This window comes from Asterias amurensis, chromosome 4 (genome assembly GCF_032118995.1).
Source record: "Asterias amurensis chromosome 4, ASM3211899v1".
Classification (NCBI taxonomy): domain Eukaryota; kingdom Metazoa; phylum Echinodermata; class Asteroidea; order Forcipulatida; family Asteriidae; genus Asterias; species Asterias amurensis.
The window spans coordinates 25,117,558-25,140,538 of NC_092651.1; the positions used below are offsets into that span (position 1 = coordinate 25,117,558).

At 40.9% G+C, this 22,981-nt stretch overlaps 1 protein-coding gene across 3 annotated transcripts in view; it reads right to left on the reverse strand.

Annotated features, from left to right (window-relative positions):
* The window catches only part of LOC139936184 (Na(+)/citrate cotransporter-like), a 31,910-nt gene that overhangs the window by 7,916 nt on the left and 1,013 nt on the right, over positions 1-22,981 (reverse strand). For 2 of the 3 annotated variants that reach the window (XM_071930948.1, XM_071930947.1), the window contains 10 exons: positions 13,886-14,073; positions 11,091-11,356; positions 10,201-10,327; positions 9,807-9,913; positions 7,635-7,814; positions 6,632-6,751; positions 3,938-4,024; positions 2,725-2,829; positions 1,766-1,863; positions 221-345 (listed from right to left, as the gene is read on the reverse strand). In XM_071930948.1, coding sequence (XP_071787049.1) covers positions 221-345; positions 1,766-1,863; positions 2,725-2,829; positions 3,938-4,024; positions 6,632-6,751; positions 7,635-7,814; positions 9,807-9,913; positions 10,201-10,327; positions 11,091-11,356; positions 13,886-14,073 — 1,403 coding nt within the window. Of the gene's footprint in view, positions 1-220; positions 346-1,765; positions 1,864-2,724; positions 2,830-3,937; positions 4,025-6,631; positions 6,752-7,634; positions 7,815-9,806; positions 9,914-10,200; positions 10,328-11,090; positions 11,357-13,885; positions 14,074-18,272; positions 18,524-22,981 lie in introns of those variants that run through there. The other variant, XM_071930949.1, reaches the window with a different exon arrangement.

Below are 22,981 nucleotides of genomic sequence, written 5' to 3' on the forward strand. Positions count from 1 at the left end.
CTGGTTACTACCCAGCTCTTGCCAGTGCCCATTTGTACTCCTGAGTGGAGAGATGCAATTATGATATTAAAGTACCTTGCTCAAGGTCACAATTGTCACAACTGACCAGGCAAGGATTCGAACCCACATTCTGAAAATTACAAAACTTGAGTCCAGCACCCTAAACCATCCAGCTAGCACACCCCACATAAACCTTTAACTTTAACTTTAACCTTTTTACCTTGCATGCCTCTGCCAGGGCGAACCCTCCACCAAGAAGTATAATGACCAGCCAGGCCATTTTTTCATTGATAATTTTCCACTCAAGGAGAGCTGGACACGGACCTTTCTGCTCTTTCTCATCCTCTGAAAAAAATCAAGTTTTTAAGAACAGGCTGTGAGCGTGCGTTCTGTCATGTCACGAAAACATCTTTTGTAGTTTAAAGGCACTGGGCACCTTTGGTATTTTTCAAAGACCAGTCTTTTCAATTGGTGTATCCCAACATAAAATTATGCATAAAATAACGAATGGTCGTCGAAGTTGCGAGAGAATAATGGAAGAAAAGCACCCTTGTCGCACATGCTGTGTACTTTCAGATGCTTGAATTCGAGACCTCACCTGAGGTCTCAAACTCAATTAAAATGTTTTAGTGAGAAATAACTTCTGTCTCAAAAAACTATGTTACTTCAGAAGGAGCCGTTTCTCACAATAAAACCCTACAATTTTTCAACTGGCAATGCTTATCTCAATATACTAAACCATTTACAGAGGGATAAACTAATTACTGATATCAATCCAACAGTCTTCCAGATTGTCTATAGACCATTCCAGGGACAGACCATGAAAATCTGCACGAAGGGGTCAGGTGTGTCAACCAATATTTTACTACACGACAGACTAAAGCTCGTTTGTGTACAAATCAATGGGGAATTCACTTGAGACAGCGGACTAGTCTAAGTTGTGAACAAGTCCAGCGGGTAAAAAACCTTAACTTTAAATGTTAAAATATGTTTCTCAAGCATTTTCTCTTAGAAACTAAGGAAAAATGTTAACCGAATGCAATGAATAAGTAGAATTTGAAACTTTGCATGCATGGTGGAAATACGATATGGAAAGGTTTGCGGTAACACCATGTAATGATAATCTCTGAATGAGTTGGGGTGGTTCTGAAAGGAACCGTTGGTTTCAACTCGACGTTTCGATCAGTATGCTCTGATCGTCTTCTGGAGAAAGCTGGACTACATGCCCTGCTTTAGTACTGCTGGTGTCGATTAAGGACAACCCTCCCTTTAAAGGCATTGGACACTATTGGTAATTGTCAAAGACCAGTGTTCTCACTTGATGTATCTCAACATATGCATAAAATAACAAACCTGTGAAAATTTGAGCTCAATTGGTCGTCGAAGTTGCGTGATAATAATGAAAGAAAAAAACACCCTAATTGTCTCACACGAAGTTGTGTGCTTTCATATGCTTGATTTCGAGACCTCAAGTTCTAAATCTGAGGTCTCGAAACCAAATTCGTGGAAAAATACTTCTTTCTCAAAAACTATGTCACTTCAGAGGGAGCCGTTTCTCACAATGTTTTATACTGTCAACTTCTCTCCATTACTCGTTACCAAGTAAGGTTTTATACCAACAATTATTTTGAGTAATTACCAATAGTGTTCACTGCCTTTAAAAGGGGGTCATAATAGTACGAACATGTAGCGAGAGAACTCGGATTTACTTTGTCACAATTTGAATAAAAGTGAAAATACCCAAACATTGTTTTATTTTGTTTACCTTCTGTACTGTGGCCGCACATGAATTTGGGCATGCGAGATGGAAACATACAGAGCATGAGGGAGATTAACATTGCAGTTGTAGCATCGGACACGTATCTGGAATTGATTGGATATTAATACCATTACTGTTTGTATGTATTGGTCATCTTGCTATTCTGCTAAGCAAATAAATATAGCAAAATAATAACAAGAATAATAATAATATAAAAATAATAATAAAATTCGGTTTTTCAAAAAGCGCTTTATACAACCCAAGGGCGCCTCAAAGCACTTCCGCATTATTATCCCTGGTAACTCTGGCCTTATATCATTCCTTAAAGGAAGGTACACGTTTGGTAATTAGCAAAGACCAGTCTTTTCACTTGGTGTTTCCCAACATAAGCATAAAACAACAAGACTGTGGACGTTTGAGCTCAATTGGTCATCGAAGTTGCGAGAAAATGATGAGAGAGAAAACACCCTTGTTGGACGAATTTGTGTGATTTCAAATAGGACTAAAAGACTTCTGGCTAGAAGTCTTTTATTATTTTAGTGAGAAATTACCTCTTTCTCAAAATCTATGCTACTTCAGAGGGAGCCGTTTCTCACAATGTTTCATACTATCAACAGCTCTCCAATGCTCGTTACCAAGTCAGTTTTTAAGTTAATATTTGTTTTGAGTAATTACCAAACGTGTACCTTCCCTTTAAACCATCTGAGCTCCCTGGATGGGGAGTATAGAGCCCATGCTGTCAAATTATGTAGCGCACTACCACAAGAACCATCTCTCCCTGGATGGAGAGAAGCAATTATAGTTTCTTGCTCAAGGACACAAATATCAAGACCGGGATTCGAACCCACACTCTGCTGAACAAAAACTTCAGAGCTTGAATTCGGTGCTCTTAATCGTTCGGCCACGACACCCCTTAATCCAAACTTATGATACAGGGACAAAACGCACACAAACAAAACCCTTACCCTTCCTCGAATAGTACTGACCATCCAGTAACGAAACCCGGTTTTCGCGTTATCCACAGAGCAATTAAGAGAAGAAAGTGAACAAGAACTCCCTTTTCCGCGAACCTATAAGTGATTAGTGAAGAGAAAATGTATCGTAGTTATCAAACATTTATGAACAACTGATAAATGTTACAAGAAACATCGAACAGGAAAACTTTGCTGAGGCTGGGTCCAGAGACGCTTCCGATAGTTGACGTATAAATCGATTACAGACAACTGTTACACGCTGCGGTAACTTCACACTTCTTTTTATTAAAGTTTACAAGTATGTTTATTGTATAACTTCTAAGATATAAGACACAGTTGTCCATGGCAGACCAACATACATGTAGATTAGTCGTCAAGCGGGACGTGTATTTGAACCAAAAAGCTGCTATACTTAAATCTGCTGGCTATGTATTCACGTATTTTTTCTTTCTTTTTTTAACCGTTTTTTTTTTTTTTTGAGTTGGTATCCCGTCTAGTTTTGTTGCTGGAAAATGTGCATCCTTTGTGGGAGAGGGCTGTTTAGGAATTTTGTTATGGTTTAAAAACCACGTTCAGCTACTTTGAAAGTTACTTTCTAATACTACTAGCTTTTCCTGTGAGAGTGATCTTGGTTTGTTTTGCTTCTAATCGGTTTAATGTACCACCTCCACTGGAGGTTGTTTCCTACACGCATCAGGGCCCAATTTCATAGAGCTGCTAAGCACAAAAATTTGCTTAGCATGAAATTTCTTCCTTGATAAAAACATGATTACCAACCAAATTTCAACGTGATTTTCAGGATAAGCAAACAACAGCTGAATACCAGTAACAAGGAATATGCAACAAATTGAAATTTGGTTGGTAATCCTGTTTTTACCAAGGAAGAAATTTCATGCTTAGCAATTTTTTTTGCTTAGCAGCTCTAAGAAATTTGGCCCTGACCGCCGGTGCATAGGTGTTTTTATATTGTTGTTTTCTTCTTAAAACTGTTGTACTGTTTGTTGTTGTGTTTCCTTTGAGTTGCAGATGTTCAATGTTTTTAATTAATATTTGCTGGCGAATAAAACGAAACGAAAAGAAATGTAACTTAGTCACAACACGTGTATTACGCTGAGTGGATTTGCAGGTCTCACTACCCTTTATGTTATATAACACACATCATTTTGTGATACGCAAAAATGATTCTAAATAAAGAATTTCTTACGACATAGGGCCCAGATTATCATACTCCTTTCTGATGACCTTTGATGCATTTTTATGGTCGATTTCATCGCCTGTCGTCGTACAGCACCTTTAAAGAAAACAACAAATAATAACAAACTTTGACTAAAACACAAATCATGCTTGATTAAAGGAAAAATTATTGGGTGCAATAATTGTGCTACAAATATGCAATAATAATGGCAAAAAGAATGGTATACCTTTGGTCACCTTTGGTCATTACTACAAAAATTAACAATCACAAAAACTTACTTGGTATATAATAAAAAGCACCGCAGCTGTTGGTAATGTACAATATTTTGAAGAAAAATTTCCTTCAATCTATTAAGGTTTTGACCCGATCTGTGTATCACTGTTTACTCAGTAGTTTACTGTATTCCGTGAACAAAATCACAGGCACAATACTCGGGTGGGGTTCGACCCATGACCTTTGCCAATCTAGAGCACTTACTTCATTCGAATAAGGTTTTAGAGAAAAGGGTTCGAAAACATTTCAACCTTGTTTTTAAGACTGTGTATTCCAAGTTTCAAAATATCCCTTCTTGGACATAAACCGCTAACGATTTGCGTCCATGCGTGCTTCACCAGTGATGAAGGATACGTTTTGTTTCCAGAGTGAACAGAAAAGAAGGAATGTTCACCGCGTGTATGTAATGCAGAGCTGTGTGTGCCTTTGAAAGACCGTTCTTCACAGACATGTGGAAAATTTTGCCATCATAGATTTGCAGAGTTCTTTAAACTGGTACAAGACAAAGGGTTGTGGAAATTCGATCGAGTCTCATTTTTACAGAATCGGTTTATATGCACGTTGTAGGTAACGAATTTTCATAACTGTGGCTTTGACAATTTTCCTAAATGCAGACCTTAAACTTTCACGTGTCTGTGTCTGTGTTGTGATGGATGTCTTTTTGACCTCTCTAGAGCAGACTATTGGAGGCGCACTTTATCGTGAATCTCTGGCGGTAAATACATGGTGTCAAATTCGCAAAATGAAAATATTCTCGGGAGATATCAACTGATACTCGTGCTTAAATACTCAGCTATAAGGCAATATCAACCAACTTGAAATTGGCAAATGGTCTGCGCGCGAACTTGGCATGGGATGCAGGCAAAAAGTAACATTATCTAGTCTAAAACTATTTCTGTGACGTCACTCTACTGATGAAAGTGTAGATAATATTTTTCCCTCAACTGTAGATTCGTTACGAACCTACACTTGAATTTAAGTATAGTTTAACTTGAAAATTAAAGTCAGAAGGTAAACTCTAAAGTGTAGGTTCGTGTCAACCATTGTACTCAACTTCGGCTCGTACATTCTGCTCAAGAATCTACACTTTCTCGTCCATTCTCCTCAACAAATAGCCAAACAACAATTACCAAACTACGCCAGGAACTGTCACGTCACTGTTCAAAAAACAAGGATGGCTGACACTCGAAACCAGGAGGAAAGCCAGCAGACTAACTATGATGTACAAAATTCTCAATAAATTAGTAGACATCCCAATTGTGGACTGTCTGACTCCTAATAATCTCTCATCACGGGGACATAAACAAAAACCCCACCCACGCGACGCGCAAGCTAAACAAAAGTTTGTGTGATGTTTCCTTGAAGGATATTTGCCGACTATACAGGGTGTCTCAAAAAAAGGTAATCCTACTTTAAAGGTTTTTTTTATGGCCAGACTACATGTTTACCAGCAGAAAGCATGGCATCATCTTAAAGCTAAAACCTTGTGCTTTCCAATGATACATTTGGTTACATTCAAGGGTCACGCATCAGCGAGCACCATTGTCTTGAAGTTGTGGTTAAAAAATGCAGTTGGTTCACTTTTAAACCCTTGTTATTCTGGCCTTCAGACTGAGTCTGTAAACCTCAGGTTGTCACAATGGTTCAGCTAACGGAAGAACAGAGAATCTTTGTGGTCAAGAAACGGTATGAAACCAGAAGTTTGCAGGCTACACGGGATGTCTTTGGAGAAGCATTCCCAGATCGAGAACCACCAGCAAAGAAAACAATCTGAGCCAATGTGAGAAAGTATGAAGCACACGGAAACAGCTTCAACTGCAACAAAGGAAGTTCAGGAAAGCCAGGACAGCGAGATCTCATGAAAACATCGCTACCCTACGACAGCAATGATTGACCACACCCACAGGAGACAAGTGCAAGACGGAATGAGCCACACCACTTTTAATCGGATCACTCATCTGGACCTTCACTTCCATCTGTTCCACATCTTCACATCCGTCAAGAACTTCTGCTTCCTGATCTTGCAAGAAGACATACTTTCTGTGAGCATGGCTTCTTGAGTGGTGTGAGAGAAATCCCAGCAAACTTCTGGTTTCATACCTTTTTTTGATCACTCTGCTGTTATAAGCTGAACCGTTTGTGACAACCCGAGGTTTACACTCTGTCTGAAGGCCAAAATGACATGGGTTCAAAAGTGAACCAACTGCATTTATGCACCACAACTTCAAGACAATGGTGCTCGCTGATGCGTGACCCTTGAATGTAACCAAATGTATCATTAGAAAGCACAAGGTCTCAGCTTTAAGATGATGCCATGCTTTCTGCTGGTAAACATATAGTCTGGATTAAAGTAGGATTACCTTTTTTTTTGAGACACCCTGTATAATTCAGATTCAAATTCAGAAACATGTATATTGGCTAAGACTTTACCATCGATCGATGTAGAAGATCTGAAGCCATATCCAAGTGAAGAGAAGACAAATCAGCATGCCAGGTGTAGCGTAGATAATCCACTCTCCAAAGCTTATCTCAGCCTCAGATCCGAACAAGCTACGAAAAAAGAAAAATCATCACACAATTCGATTAGTTTCTCTGCTGGGTCGACCCCGGTCTGCCCTTGGTACGTTCGTATAGCTTTGACGTCATTCTAGGGGCTCACCCGGATCAGCTCCAAGTGCCCTGCTTGTGGAGTGGGTCACTTGGGGCTGGCCCCAGGTGGATGACGTCACTGCGAGGGCGGTGAGTGATCGTTCGATTAGCTCTTGTCATGGGCTCACTCGAGTGAGCACCGCGGGTCCGCGGGGTCGACACAGGGAAGCTAATCGAACGCACACAATATTCATCACTGGAATTATGTTCCTCATGGGCAAAAATGTTCAGATTTCGTTCACTTTATGAAAACAGCTACTTGAAACAATCCGTCTTAAAGACACTCAACACCTTTTGCAGCTGTCAAAGACAAGTCTTCTTACTTGGTGTGTCTCAACATATGCACAAAACAACAAACCTGTGAAAATTTGAGCTCAATTGGTCGTCGAAGTTGCGATATAATATTGGAAGAACAAACACCCTTGTCACACGAAGTTGTGTGCTTTCAGATGCTTTATTTCGAGACCTCAAATTCAAGTTCTTGTGTCTCGAAATCAAATTCAAATATTTAATGGAAAATTACTCCTTTCTCGGAAACTACGTTACTTCAGAGGGAGCCGTTTCTCGCAATGTTTTATACTATCAACCACTCTCCATTGATCGTAAACAAGTAAATGTTTATGATATTCAGTGACTACCAAAAGTGTTTAGTGCCTTTATAGTCAAAATAAAAAATAAATGAAAAATCTGTTCAAAGGGACTCATAATAACTTGCTGTTTCCACCTTACATGTCGATCTCACCATTTATACAAAAAAAATATAAGAGACATTGTATGAACTTACCTTTCGACCTGACCTGCCAGTACAAGGTTGGGTGCCGTCCCTGTCAGCGTGGCGGTACCTCCAATGTTAGCCGCGTAGGGAACACAAAGAATAATACCTTTGCACATGAGATCGTACCTTGCTGACTTGTCTTCTAACAGGGAACTCTTCGAGGTTGATGATGTTAATCGCTTTACAGAACTGAAAGTCACAGAGGGTAAAACTACCTTTAGGAAAAGTGTGAGGATTGTGAAGAAAAAATGAAGGAATTTTCCTTTATTATATATAGTTGGTATGTTTAGTTTTAAGGACAACTTTAAGATTGACAACAACAATTTTTTCCCAATCAAAAGAACCTATGGAGTAAATACAAAATAGTCAATGGCCTGACGATTGGACCCTAGCAGAGGCTTTCTCGGAGGCTCTTTAGACTTTGAGTTAAACTCTACTAGGGTCGAACCGTCAGGGCCTTGACAAAATTGGTTGCAATCTGATAAGACAACCATCATTTTAATGTACGTGCATAGAAGGAACGAATAGTCAATTAGTTTTCAAACCAACTGTCAGAACCAATTCCCCCCCCAAAAAAAAAAAATAAATAAATACTAATAATAATAATAATAATTTCAAATTTTTTCACTCTCCAAAAGTTTGCCGATAAGAATTGACCTGGATTCTAGATCCCCAGGAGCCTGATCCGTGTGTGGGTCAGAATGACAAGAAATGTGTCAATGTGACCCATCTAGTGATTAACAGGTAGGTTCCGTACGTGTAACAAGCAGGATATCAGTGTCGTCTGCACGTTTAGCGGATATGCGAGTAGCGTATGACGCCATAATGATGACGTATCCGTCGCATTAACCGTATCCGTTCGCATGCGAAACCTCCCTATAAGATCTAAACCATTGACCCAGATTCCGGATTATTTTGACACGGACTCTGGGTCAAACTGACCAATTATGACTAACAGGCTAAAACTGACACACATAATGGTGCATCAGGCCCAATTGGACTCGGAATTCGGGTCAAATCTGCCCTTGGGTTTTTCTTGAGAGGCCTTTATCGATTAAACCTGATAAGAAAGTGGACAATATTTTCCGTTGTCTTAACTGTTACAAAATTACCCATTTTAAAGGCAGTGGACACTATTGGTAATTACTCAAAAATAATTATTAGCACAAAACCTATCTTGGTAACGAGTAATGGGGAGAGGTTGATGGTATAAAACAATGTGAGAAACGGCTCCCTCTGAAGTGCCATAGTTTTTGAGAAAGAAGTAATTTTCCACGAATTTGATTTCAAGATCTCAAGTTTAGAACTTGAGGTCTCGAAATCAACCATCTAAACGCACACAACTTCGTGTGACAAGGGTGTTTTTTCTTTCATTATTATCTCGCAAGTTCGACGACCAATTGAGCTCAAATTTTTCACAGCTTTGTTATTTTATGCATATGTTGAGGTACACTAACTGTGAGGGCTAGTCTTTGACAATTACCAATAGTGTCCTCTGCCTTTAATGCGATTTCAATATTTACGGTCGGCGGTATTTTGCTGGTTATTAGGAACTGGAAGCTGAAACTAAATTTGCTTTTCAAAATAATTATATGTTATTCCTCATAGTACCATAGTAACAATACCAATATCTCTTTTGTAGGGGTGTGAATTGGTTATTTTTGTTGTGACGCCAATGACTCTCGGAAAAGCAAACTTAAAGGATTTAGTTACTTTTTCAAAATGTCCATAGATTAACATTAAACTTACAGGGTTTGAAGATAATGATAGTGGAAAGCTTCCCTTCAAATATTACTTACTGAGGTGCTGTAGTTTTTGAGAAATGAGTAAAACAATGTCATGAAAATTCGTTTGTACATACTTAAAATAATTTTCGTCTCGTGAGACGAAAATTATTTTCATGACATTGTTTTACTCATTTCCCCAAAACTACAGCACCTCAGCACGTAATATTTTCAGGGAAGCTTTCTAGCTTTCGAACTGCGAAGTTTAGTGTAAATCTGTGGACATTGTGTTTTTTGTCCTACAAAAAGTACACCCTATAATTGCTGTCCTATAGTCAAGAACCTAATGGAAGGAAGTTTGAGATTTAGATATGGGAGGAAAACCCCAGAGAAAATTTTCCTGGGAAAACTCGCGCAGCGCGAAAATAGGGACTTATGAAACATTAAAAAGTTATACCCTTTCTCCACTTTAATCTCTTCCATTTCGAGGGCATCCGACTTCTCCCCAACACGACTTCCATTTCTCTCATGTTCCTCGCCAGCTTCCCCGTCCTCATCGTCCAGCTGTGAAATGACAACATATTCTGCAATAATGGACTGTGTAAGTCTCGCGCGTATCGTAAAGAAAGAAAACAACTCGAACGAGCGCAATCTTTCGAGGAAATCAAATAGTATTTTAATATAACACCAATATAGCACAACCATTATAGCGCCACCAACCGAGTGGTGGTGCTTCGTTCTGAAGATGACAAGTGAGACTGGTCGAAACGTAAACAAAACTGTAAGTAATTGGCTGTGTTTTCTAGAAAACGCATTTACAAAGCAATATAGAATTTTTTTAAGATGGCTACCTGTAGGTTATCTGCTTTGAGTTGGTCCAGCACAGCCTGGGCGATTGGCAACATCATGGCGGTGGTGGCGGTATTACTAATCCACATGGACAGGAAGGCTGTGATTAGCATGAAACCAAACATCATCCTAACATAGACAAGAATTACAGAGGATTAGTATGAATTGCCCGTATGAAGTTTTATTCCTCACCTTTGACCTCTATAAGCATCTGGATTCGAGTATGTGTTGGGCATTTTAACCACCAAATAAAATAAAACAATACTTGATGTTCTTCATGGTTAGACATTTGTTTGTTTAATAAATAAAACACTTAATTTAGTACACTGTTAAAATTTGGTTTTACCCCAAAAGCTTTTTAAGTAGGGGCAATGCTTTTGAACTAATAATAATAATAATATCGAAGTCTTATATAGCGCACGTATCTACCAAACAAGGTACTCAAGGCGCTGAAGTATAAAGAATGTGATGCAAACATTCTCAACCACAGTTCATAAGACCAAAGTTTGCAAAAACTTAGAAGAAAATATTATAGAAATATATATATATATATATATATGAAATAATAAACCACATATATATATCTATGAGATTTAAAGCTTATGGGGTTTAAGGCACTGCGGTAACAACATGTGTTTTCTCTATTGGCTATATTTTACTACTGCGGAGTAGACTTCTGGAATTCAGGAGACTTCTCAGTTCTGACAAGAACTGCCCTGCTTACTAACTACTACATGGGTGCAAGGTATAAGATCGGCCGGGACTACTACTTTAGCTTTGATGGATCAAGGGGACTTCTCGTTATTAACTTCTCTACCGCGGAGAGAGTTCTTAATTGGTCTCAACGTTTCGCCTAGCTTGCTAATTTGCTCGAGTCATTGTCAAAGCTTACCATCTCGGTTTCGATCCTACTAGGACCAGCACTGCAAGAGCTATCCTCCGATGTAGGTTACAATTCTCGATGGCTAGCGCCACCAATAGACCACCAAAGAATAGAAAGTTGGTATCCTTTAAGTATTGGACGGAGACGACCTTGGCTGACATCACTCCGAACAGTGGGAAGAGAACGAGTGGAAGTAGGGCTGTAATGGCGATGGAGATCGCTTCAGTACACCAGAAGATGGCCATGATCATAATGCTGTATGCAGTGTAACCAATCTAAGAACAAAACATCCGTATAGGAAGTTAGGGTAAGGGGTAACAGAGTTAGGGTGAGGGGTGACAGAGTTAGGGTGAGGGTGGCAGAGTTAGGGTGAGGGGTGACAGAGTTAGGGTGAGGGTGGCAGAGTTAGGGTGAGGGGTGACAGAGTTAGGGTGAGGGGTGACAGAGTTAGGGTGAGGGGTGACAGAGTTAGGGTGAGGGGTGACAGAGTTAGGGTGAGGGTGGCAGAGTTAGGGTGAGGGTGACAGAGTTAGGGTGAGGGGTGACAGAGTAAGGGTAAGGGTTGGCAGAGTTAGGGTGAGGGTGGCAGAGTAAGGGTAAGGGTTGGCAGAGTTAGGGTAGGGGGTGACAGAGTTAGGGTGAGGGGGTGACAGAGTTAGGGTGAGGGGGTGACAGAGTTAGGGTGAGGGGTGACAGAGTAAGGGTAAGGGGTGGCAGAGTTAGGGTGAGGGTGGCAGAGTTAGGGTGAGGGTGACAGAGTTAGGGTGAGGGGTGACAGAGTTAGGGTAAGGGTTGGCAGAGTTAGGGTAAGGGTTGGCAGAGTTAGGGTGAGGGTGTCAGAGTTAGGGTGAGGGGTGACAGAGTTAGGGTGAGGGTGGCAGAGTTAGGGTAGGGGGTGACAGAGTTAGGGTGAGGGGGTGACAGAGTTAGGGTGAGGGGGTGACAGAGTTAGGGTGAGGGTGGCAGAGTTAGGGTGAGGGTGACAGAGTTAGGGTGAGGGGTGACAGAGTTAGGGTGAGGGGTGACAGAGTTAGGGTAAGGGTTGGCAGAGTTAGGGTGAGGGTGGCAGAGTTAGGTTGAGGGTGACAGAGTTAGGGTGAGGGGTGACAGAGTAAGGGTAAGGGTTGGCAGAGTTAGGGTGAGGGTGGCAGAGTAAGGGTAAGGGTTGGCAGAGTTAGGGTAGGGGGTGACAGAGTTAGGGTAGGGGTGACAGAGTTAGGGTGAGGGGGTGACAGAGTTAGGGTGAGGGGTGACAGAGTAAGGGTAAGGGGTGGCAGAGTTAGGGTGAGGGGTGACAGAGTTAGAGTGAGGGGTGACAGAGTTAGGGTGAGGGGTGACAGAGTTAGGGTGAGGGGGTGACAGAGTTAGGGTGAGGGTGGCAGAGTTAGGGTGAGGGTGACAGAGTTAGGGTGAGGGTGGCAGAGTTAGGGTGAGGGGTGACAGAGTTAGGGTAAGGGTTGGCAGAGTTAGGGTAAGGGTTGGCAGAGTTAGGGTGAGGGTGGCAGAGTAAGGGTGAGGGGTGACAGAGTAAGGGTAAGGGTTGGCAGAGTTAGGGTAGGGGTGACAGAGTTAGGGTGAGGGGGTGACAGAGTTAGGGTGAGGGGGTGACAGAGTTAGGTTGAGGGGTGACAGAGTAAGGGTAAGGGTTGGCAGAGTTAGGGTAGGGGGTGACAGAGTTAGGGTGAGGGTGGCAGAGGAAGGGTAAGGGTGACATAGTTAGGCTGAGGGGTGACAGGGTTAAGGTAAGGGGTGACAGGGTTAGGGTAAGGGTGACAAAGGAAGGGTAAGGGTGACAGAGTTAGGGTAAGGGGTGACAGGGTTAGGGTAAGGGGTAACAGGGTTAGGGTAAGGGGTGACAGGGGTAGGGTAAGGGGTGACAGAGGAAGGGTAAGGGGTGACAGAGTTAGGGTAAGGGGTTACAGAGGATATGGTAAGGGGTGACAGAGTTAGGGTAAGAGGTGACAGAGTTAGGGTAAAATTTGTGACAGGGATATGTGTGTGTGGGGGGTAATAATGTTACTTACCCCGAGGAACTGTGAGAATGAGGGAAATGTTTACGGTATCGAAGGCTGAGGGTGCCCCCCCCCCCTTTTGGTAACCAACTGGCCCGATAATTATACAAAAATGTGTCTTCTGTGGAGCGTGCCTTGATCACGGCTGTATATTTGGGGTGTGGGTGTGGCACTGGGGGATGGTTAGAGTACTGTGCATAGTATTGAATTTTCTTTTGGAGCAAGCCATGTTTTACAATATTTTAAATTATGCCTGTGAACTCGCTGGATGTGATGTGTTAAGGGTAATGTCACACGCGCCAACAGGCAACCTGTTCAAGGCAATCTAAAAAAATAAAAAGACATTCACATTTCAATGTTCATCTTTTCTTCTAGTGGATCGTAAGACATTGTTTAAAAACTGACTCATGTGCTACCAAAGTGGTCCACTAGCAAGCACTGCAGGTTGGGTGCCTCCAGGTAGCCTGTAAAAGTTGTCTCATGTGTCACAGCCTTAACGGCACTTTACAAGTAATTGTCAAAGACCAGTCTTCTCCATGGTGTATCCCAACACTATGCATAAAAACAAACCTGTTAAAATGTTGGCTCAATTGGTCATCGAAGTTGCAAGAGAATAATGAAAGAAAAAAAAACACAATTGTTGCTTTGCTTTGTGTGCTTTCAGAGGGAGCCGTTTATCACAATGTTTTATACTATCAACAGCTCTGCATTGCTTGTTAGCAAATAATTGTGTACGCTAGCAGTTATTTTTAGTAATTACCAATATTGTCCAGTGCCTTTAAAAGTACTCACCGGGTTGTTAATGATGATTGGAACCGGACACAGGAGCAATGGTGTCAAGACCACGATGAAATAACGTCGGTTTCTCAGAGCCAAGGCTAGGCGGCTCTCGGTATGAGGCGGTCGATCATCGGTGGGGCGAGACCCTCCGTTTATCCCCACGTGGGGCAGAGGTGGAGCTTCGCTTATGTCTGCCATTTCTGTTGGGTTTTTGAAAGGTTGTTATCAGAAAACTGATGATTCAATTCAATTCAACTACACATTAATTGCCATACTTCCATGACAAACATCGAAAAGGACGTGTAACTATGAGCAAAAACCACATTAAAATGAGCAGTGAACAGGACAACCATGCAGAGTATGGGGCTGTTTTGATAGGCAGAAGCTTGTGGAAAAAACAGCCAGAAAATGATCAACACAAATAGAGCTGTGTATTAAACCTGCTCCTGATGTGACCTCAATTAAATGCAGTTTTAAGGTTATGTTCATTCAACCATTTTGCAGGGTTGATAAAAATCATAGGATGGGGGCATTTTGAAGTATTATCTGGATACTCAAAAGACAATAGCTTTTGATATTGTGGCATAACAACTTTGGTAGTTTGAGTTCAGTGAACACTTAAAACCTATTTAATGGGTGCGTTCGTTTAGCTTCCATGGGTCTACCCCGCGGTGCTCACTCGGGTGAGCCCCTGACAAGAGCTAAACGAACGACCACTCGCCGCTCTTGTAGTGACGTCGTTTACCTGGGGTCAGCCCCCAAGTGACCCACTCCACAAGCAGGGCACTGGGGGCTGACCTGGGTGAGCCCCTGGAGTGACGTCAAAAGCTATTCGAACGCACCGGGGCAGACCGGGGTCGACCCAGGGAAGCTAAACGAACGCACCCATTGTCACCAAGACGTCACTTAACTTAGTGACTTAGTTTTATGTTGCTCCACAGGGGGAGTCAGGACATCATTAGAAACAGCCTATTTTTTTTTTGCAAAATGGATGTTGTTGCAAAGATTTTTCGAAGCAGGCTGTTCCATTATTAAGAACACTTTTGATTGGTTATATAAAAAATGTGTCACGTTTCACGTCCAATCAGGACTCGGGTTTTATGACGTTAAAATAAAATCCTTCCTTTGTGGCGATTAGACGCTTGAACGATTGCAACGACCTACTACAACAAAGCAAAAGGGTTATACACACGTCATAGAAAAGAAAAAAGTTCAAATATCATAGAGTATAAATATTGACTAGTCTGTAAAACTTGAATATGCCTATTCATAAACTTTGGGCGCCATTAAAGACATATCGACACCAAACATCGTATGATCACTCAAACAAACGTCGCTTCAACGTCTGTAACGCGGAGCTGCATTATAATTTATTTATGGTATGTCATCACCAGCGAACTATTTTTTTTTTTTGGCTGGATATGCGCGGTTTTGTATTTTTCACTAAAACCAATTAAAGACAGTGGACACTATTGGTAATTGTCAAAGACCAGTCTTCTCACTTGGTGTATCTCAACATATGCATAAAATAACAAACCTGTGAAAAATTTAGCTCAATCGGTCGTAGAAGTTGCGTGATAATAATGAAAGAAAAAACACCCTAATTGTCTCACACAAAGTTGTGTGCTTTCAGATGCTTGATTTCGAGACCTCAAATTCTAAATCTGAGGTCTCGAAATCAATTTTATGGAAAAATACTCAAAAACTATGTCACTTCAGAGGGAGCCATTTCTCACAATGTTTTATACTATCAACTTCTCTCCATTACTCGTTACTAAGTAAGGTTTTATACTAATAATTATTTTGAGTAATTACCAATAGTGTCCACTGCCTTTAAAAGGGGGTCATAACAGTACGAACAGGTAGCGAAATCAAATTCGTGGAAAATTACTTCTTTCTCAAAAACTATGTCACTTCAGAGGGAGCCGTTTCTCACAACGTTTTATACCATCAACCTCTCCCCATTACTCGTTACCAAGTGAGGTTTTATGCTAATAATTATTTTGAGTAATTACCAATAGTGTCCACTGCCTTTAACTCTTTACTCGTCAGATTTTAAGACTTTGACCAATATGTTCTTTATTTGAATGTACCAAAGGTTGTGAGTGTATCAAATATTATATCATTTGGTAAAAACAAACATATCAATTTTAACGGCAAAGATGCCTATGCTTTTTATAACCGTTCGATTGTCTTAATACTTTAAATGGAGATGGATACAATAAAACGAACATTTGAGAGTTATTAAAAGGTGATCGCAGTTTTAATTTTTTTTTCTTTTTTTTTCAGATGATACATTTTTTTTTGTAGAATTGTGAGTATTTGAAATATTAGATCATTGGTAGGTAAAAACAAACATATAATTGTTAACGGCGAAGATGCCCATGGCTTTTATAACCGTTCGGTTGTCTTAATCCTTTAAATGGAGCAATAACAACATTTTGAGAGTTTGATCTCAAAAGGTGATCGCGGTTTTAAAATGTTGTTTTATTTTATTTTTTGCAGGTGATACATTAACATTTATTTTGTAGGCTTTAAAAAATCAAACGGTTCCCGCAACCAAAGGTAAACATATATTGACTTTGCCTCCTGTTCAAACTAGCCTGGCTTTTACGACCTATGCAAAGTTGCAAACAAATATTGAAAGAAATACAACCTTAATGCACTTTGTATACTTTCAGATACCTGAGAAAGGCTGCGCGCCCGAAGTCTTTCTCAGAGTCAAATATTTCAGTGAGAAATTAACTTATTCTCAAAAACTACATTACTTCAGAGAGAGTCGTTTTCACAATGTTTTCTACTATCAACAGCTCACCATTGCTCATCACGAAGTAAGTTTTAAGTTATATAGATTTTGAAGAAAGAAAAAAAAATAGAATGAACAAAACCACCTCAGCTATTTTTGTTTTGTATTGCACGATTAACGCCGTTGTGGTGACTCGAAGGCCCCTATAGGTGTACGCGAATTAGCCTACATTCGTCACAAGTGGACCTAGTTTCCACACTCGACTGAGTCAATGAGCCGATGCTGTGAACACAATCTTCAAGTCAACTTGTGGAACTTTTAACATGCCACAACAACACCCACGCCTGGTACTTCACAGAGGCAACGAAAGCATTTTCCTCTATGTGCCCTTGTCAATGCCTTCGTGCCCTTGAAATGCTCCAATAGAAAATTTTAAAAATTCCCCGTTTTAGGGTGCCACTTTACCGAGGAGTAAATGCTTTGGTATTACCCTAGTTTGCACTTTCACGAAACGCAGCATGCATACCTGAACACCCTACCCTGACGCAATGCTATTGTAGTAATGGTTTTAAAAGCTATAGCCTTGACATGGGCAAGCTACCATGGTGACATCCCGGACAAAAATTCTTTTCATTGCATAGCTATCGGTTACAAATTCGTCTGAGAACCAAGGTTGATTACGGGGACAATGGGCCCACCGTCTGGATGCAGGTTCGCAATCAGTTGGAAAGTACGGAAACCATGATATTGCCGAGATGTTCAAGTTCAAACAAAAGAGGGCTTAATAGGTCCCCGGTGGCAATTTTCTTTTCTGTGCAGTATAGAATTGTTATCCTTATGCTTTCCTTGTATTTTTTTAAAGGTTCCCTTTTTGAATCGGTTTACAAGAAAAAAAAGTCCCCGTTAAAAAAAACAGTGCCAATTTTGGAGCTCGGGAAAAAATTGCTTCTCGTTTCTGCGGTAACCACACACATGCTTGTATATTCCTGCAACCGTGTACCTCATATTGTCCCTCTTTTGTTTAAACTCATCATTTTTTGCAATAGCTCTCATTGGTTTTGTACACGTTTTCCAACTGTGGACCTTTCCCGAACCGTGGACCCTATTGTTCTCTTTTGTTATAAGTCCCCGATTTGAAGGTGTATACACCTACTCAACAGCACGTTCATTTATAGCTACATTTTTGGCGTGGCATTGGTTTTAACTTAATAAAAATTGGTATACCCAGTTTTTGAACCCCACTCGTAATAATGGATGATTTTTTTTTTTTTCCAATCAGTAAAAATTACGAGCAAATCCTACGTGCCTTTATACACGGCTCTCGCTGCACAAACATTACTATGTCCTCCATGTTTACTGTCAACACAGCCCAACAGTTTACTTTAGATTAAAATATCTCTATTCCACGTATACGTATTACTGATGTGTTTGTATAGTGTGAAGCCCAAACGAAAGATATCAGTAAAATGGTGCTGTACACTGAACTCTGATAACCTATAGGAACAGTGTAATTAGATGGCCACATGGCGTTTCCTTTTTTTACTAGTTTGACCTCGATGTTTCACTATATGCTCCCATTGATTGCCAAACTAGATTGATTTTATACTACGTCACTATAAAACTCCAATGGATAATTTAAGTTACGCTAACTACCTGCAGTAGCCGTTGACTCCTATAGGTTAACTCTGTTGTTCTAGCTGTACTTCAGGCTGCAGCAGACGGCGATTAGAACTCAACGCGAAATGAAAACTTCAGGCTGTCGTTAATCGACGTGATGAGACTCCAATCAAAAGATATGTGCGATTATTTCCCTCCAAATCACGGATCAGACAACCCGTTTGAATGTGTTGATACTGCTCTATGTACGAGTATCAAGACAAGTCAAGTTAAGTTTCATTCAGTCTCCATGGTACAACGCTGCGGGCAGCATCGGCTACGCGGTAGACTTGTTGACAAGTCGTTAATGGTCTGTCGCAGTCAGATAGTCGAGTCATGGTGGATGCGTAATGATTCAGGTATCCACGATCAAATACTTCTCTCGCGAGATCACTGCTCTCTCGCGCGAAGCTGCTGGCTGCCGACACTAGGCTACTCCCATGCACAGCACGAGAGCAATAGTCTCGCGAAAATATCGCGGAAATTCGAGGAAATTCGCGGAGAGAAACGGAACGATATCATCGGGACAGACATTTTAACGACTTGTCCACAAGTCTAGCGGCGGTGTGTGTCCCTTCGGTGGTACCACTACCATTCCCTTGCAGTTAACTTCCAGTGTTTTGGGGCGTCTCTCGCATACCAGTTGCCTTGAATTGAGTGTGTCACGCCCATGTTTCAACACTTTTTACTGGTCATAAACAAAGGTTTATACACACCCACGTGACGCACTCGACTCCACCAATAGGAATAGAGAAACTGTCTGAGGTATTTATGAACGTGAAATAAAGAAACAAACTGACTATTATAATATAGTTTAATTCGTTGAATGACTGTTTGCCTATCAATGATGAACATAATTGGAATGACAATTTTCAATTTAGCCTACTTGTACTTTTGCCATTAGTATCAGTATGCACACCATTAGTACAGCGACCGTTTGCTCTATAGAACACCATGCAGGTAAAACATTACACGTGTTTTACAATACATTTTACGTTAACTTGAAGGAATTGTAAAACAACGCATAGATCGTTGTCCTTCGTCTGGCGAAACTTTATTTGTCATGTTTATTGTTCCGACACTCCAAAATTAGTTATTGGGGTCATTTAATTGTCCACTTGGGACGCTTAGAACCCACCCGTTGGTCCAAACGAGGCAATATCCTGTTGTGTGGAAAAGGTTATATCATTAAGACGGTGGGTAACGTGTAAGTTCAACACTCGTTTTCCCAAGTTATAAGCACAATGCTACACAAAGGCCGCAAACACGGGCCTGATGGCCAGCATCCGATTTCACGAAACTTTACTTAACTGCGTAAGTCCACTTGCGCAACGTATGGCGATACCTAAACGTTGCGCACTTGGACTTTACGCAGCTGCGTAGTAAAGTTTCGTGAAATCGGCCGCTGAACATCTGACATAATTCTACCTTTCCCCCTCCCTAATTAAGAACTTTACACAGTACATATTGACGCCTCATACGCTTTTTTGATCCTTGGATTCCAATATAATGTCTCTCCAGCATGTAATAGGGAATAATTATATAATAACCTATAGCTTTTTGAACGTGTTGAGTGCGCTCCGGTTTCACCATTTTCTGTGCTTGTCCTCAAAAATCATTCATATGATGCGCATATGTTTTTCTTCCTTCAAAACGTTTGGGTTTTTTTTTTTGGGGGGGGGGGGGTTGTCATAATGATCTCATCTCCAGGTCTGTATGACTTTTCCCTTTACACACATAGGACACTTCATGCAAACGACCGAAAGCAGGCTTCCATATATGTGTTTTGATTGGTCCGAGATTATGTTTGCCAGCTGAACCCACATCACCTCGGACCAATCAAAGCACTATGTAAAGCTCACGTCACTGCACGTTTAACCAATGACATCATTAATTCAAATGAAAGGGTTTTGGTTTAGGTTTTGGTTTATTTATTTAAAAATGCCATCGCAGCATACCGCTGAAGTGCGGTATAATTTACAATAATTCAAAAATATTACATTAGTTATTAAAAAGCTTTACAATAGAAAATACATAGTGAACATTTGATAAAAAAAAAATCACAAAAGCAATGGCCTTCCAGATATGTACAAACAGGTTCACTACAATTTGTATACATTTAAGACCAGAAAATTAAGCAATTATATTACCATGGTTTTAGGAGGGAAAAGTTTCCGTATGGCGCCACCACTTTTTCATTCGAAATAAAATAATATAGTATCTAATTTACCTGATTAATATATCCCTTTTTGTAAAATTGAGTGAAAAAGTGGTGGCGCCATACGGAAAGTTATCCAAGCGCTTGCCTTCTCTGCAAATTGGTGGCAGAGTTTGTTTCTTCGAGACTGGAGGGAGTCCAATTGAGGAATAGACAAAGCATTATGGTATGTTGTGTAGTCCTTAGAGAGGATGTAGTGACACACGCTTCTGGATCTTCTCGAGGTGGTTCACCTGCTTCTGGGTAAGGCCAGCATTCCAAACAGGGGCTGCATATTCAAGGACTGGGCGAATATAGCCTTTGTATACTGTGAGGAGTTCTTCGGCGTCTAGTCCAGCATCCTTCAACTTCCTTAGCATGAACAGCTTTCTGATGGCCTTACTATACATCCAATTAAACCATTGGTTCTGTGGGTGCGTTCGTTTAGCTTCCCCGGCCTGCCTCGGTGCGTTCGAATAGCTTTGACGTCATTCCAGGGGCTCACCCGGGTCAGCCCCCAGTGCCCTGCTTGTGGAGTGGGTCACTTGGGGGCTGGCCCCAGTTTCTTGACGTCACTACAAACGGTGAGTGGTCGTTCGGTTAGCTATTGTCAAGGGCTCACCCGAGTGAGCATCGCGGGGTAGACCCAGGGAAGCTAATCGAACGCACCCTGTATAACAAACCATGTATCTAACCATGGAGGAATAATTAGCCCTCCATGATCTAACACAGACATAGTCGTGAGTGTCATCCTCGTTGCTGTCACCGGTAGAGGGCGCAAAATCGACTGGAGGGATTTGGCTGCTTGATCCATATAATGATCTCTGGCAAATCGGGGTGCAATGTTAAAAATCAATGTCTCCAATCAATATTAAAACGAACATAGTCATCTAGCCACTTGTCACAATGATTATGTCAATCCGTGTTTTCCTTGAGCTCACTGATGTCGAACTGTAGAGAAGTATGCGGTTCGTGTAGTAAAACAAGTTCGTCAACTCCAATAGGTTCATCGAGCGGCTAAACGACTGTCCGCATTGTTATAGTTCTGTATGGGCGTATCGTAGAGCAAGTGACTAATGACAATTACATTATTGTGTTTTTGTTCCAGTGAAGGTCGGCCGTCCTTCGCCAGCAGCAAACGACAATGGCATATGCTCAGTATACAGTAACAATAAGCCAATTCGGAATGTCAGTGGCGCATGTCTGTTACTGCTGACAACGGACTTTGTCTATCTGCCGTTACCATTGTCAAAAGGTTACCTGTGATAGACAAGGTCCGTTGTCAGCAGTAACAGACATGCGCAGCTGGAACTCCGAAGTGGCTTATTACAGTTATAGTGTAAAGTGGGCCTTCGAGTTGCAGTACTTTCTAAGCTTCCCCACACACTGAATCTTGTTGGTCACTTTAAAGGCAGTGGCCACTATTGGTAATCACTCCAAAATAATAATTATTAGCATTAAAACCTAACTTGGTAACGAGTAATGGGGAGATGTTGGTAGTATAAAACATTGTGAGAAATGGCTCCCTCTGAAGTGGTGTAGTTTTCGAGACCTCAGATTTAGAATTGGAGGTCTCGAAACCAAGCATCTGAAAGCACACAACTCCGTGTAACAAGGGTGTTTTTTCTTTCATTATTATCTAGCAACTTCGACAACCGATTGAGCTCAAATTTTCACAGGTTTGTTATTTTATGCATATGATGAGATACACCAAGTGAGAAGACTGGTCTTTGACAATTGCCAATAGTGTCCAGTGTCTTTAAGAGACAGCTGTATGGGAATATCTTTTCACCCCGACTAAGTAGAGATTATTACATGGTGTTGCCGCAAACATTACTATATCGTATTTCCAGCATGCAAAGTTTCAAATCCAACTTGCATGTAGCTTTTATTTAGTTCCTTAAAGGCAGTGGACACCAATGGTAATTGTCAAAGACTAGCCTTCACAGTTGGTGTATCTCAACATATGCATAAAATAACAAACCTGTGAAAATTTGAGCTCAATCGGTCATCGAAGTTGCGAGATAATAATGAAAGAAAAAAATACCCTTGTCACACGAAGTTGTGTGCGTTTAGATGGTTGATGTCGAGACCTCAAGTTCTAAATCTGAGGTCTCGAAATCAAATTCGTGGAAAATTACTTCTTTCTCGAAAACTATGGCACTTCAGAGGGAGCCGTTTCTCACAATGTTTAATACCATCAACCTCTCCCCATTACTCGTCTTCAAGAAAGGTTTTATGCTGATAACTATTTTGAGTAATAACCAATAGTGTCCACTGCCTTTACAGGGAAGGTACACTTTTTGCTAATTGTCAAAGACCAGTCTTCTCACTTGGTGTATCCCAACACAATCATAAAATAACAAGCAAGTGTAAATTATAGCTCAATTGGTCATCGAAGTTGCGAGAAAATGATGAGAGAAAAGTCACCCTTGTTGCCGAATTTGTGTGTTTTCAGATAAGAATAAAATACTTCTGGCTAGAAGTATTTTATTATTTTAGTGAGAAA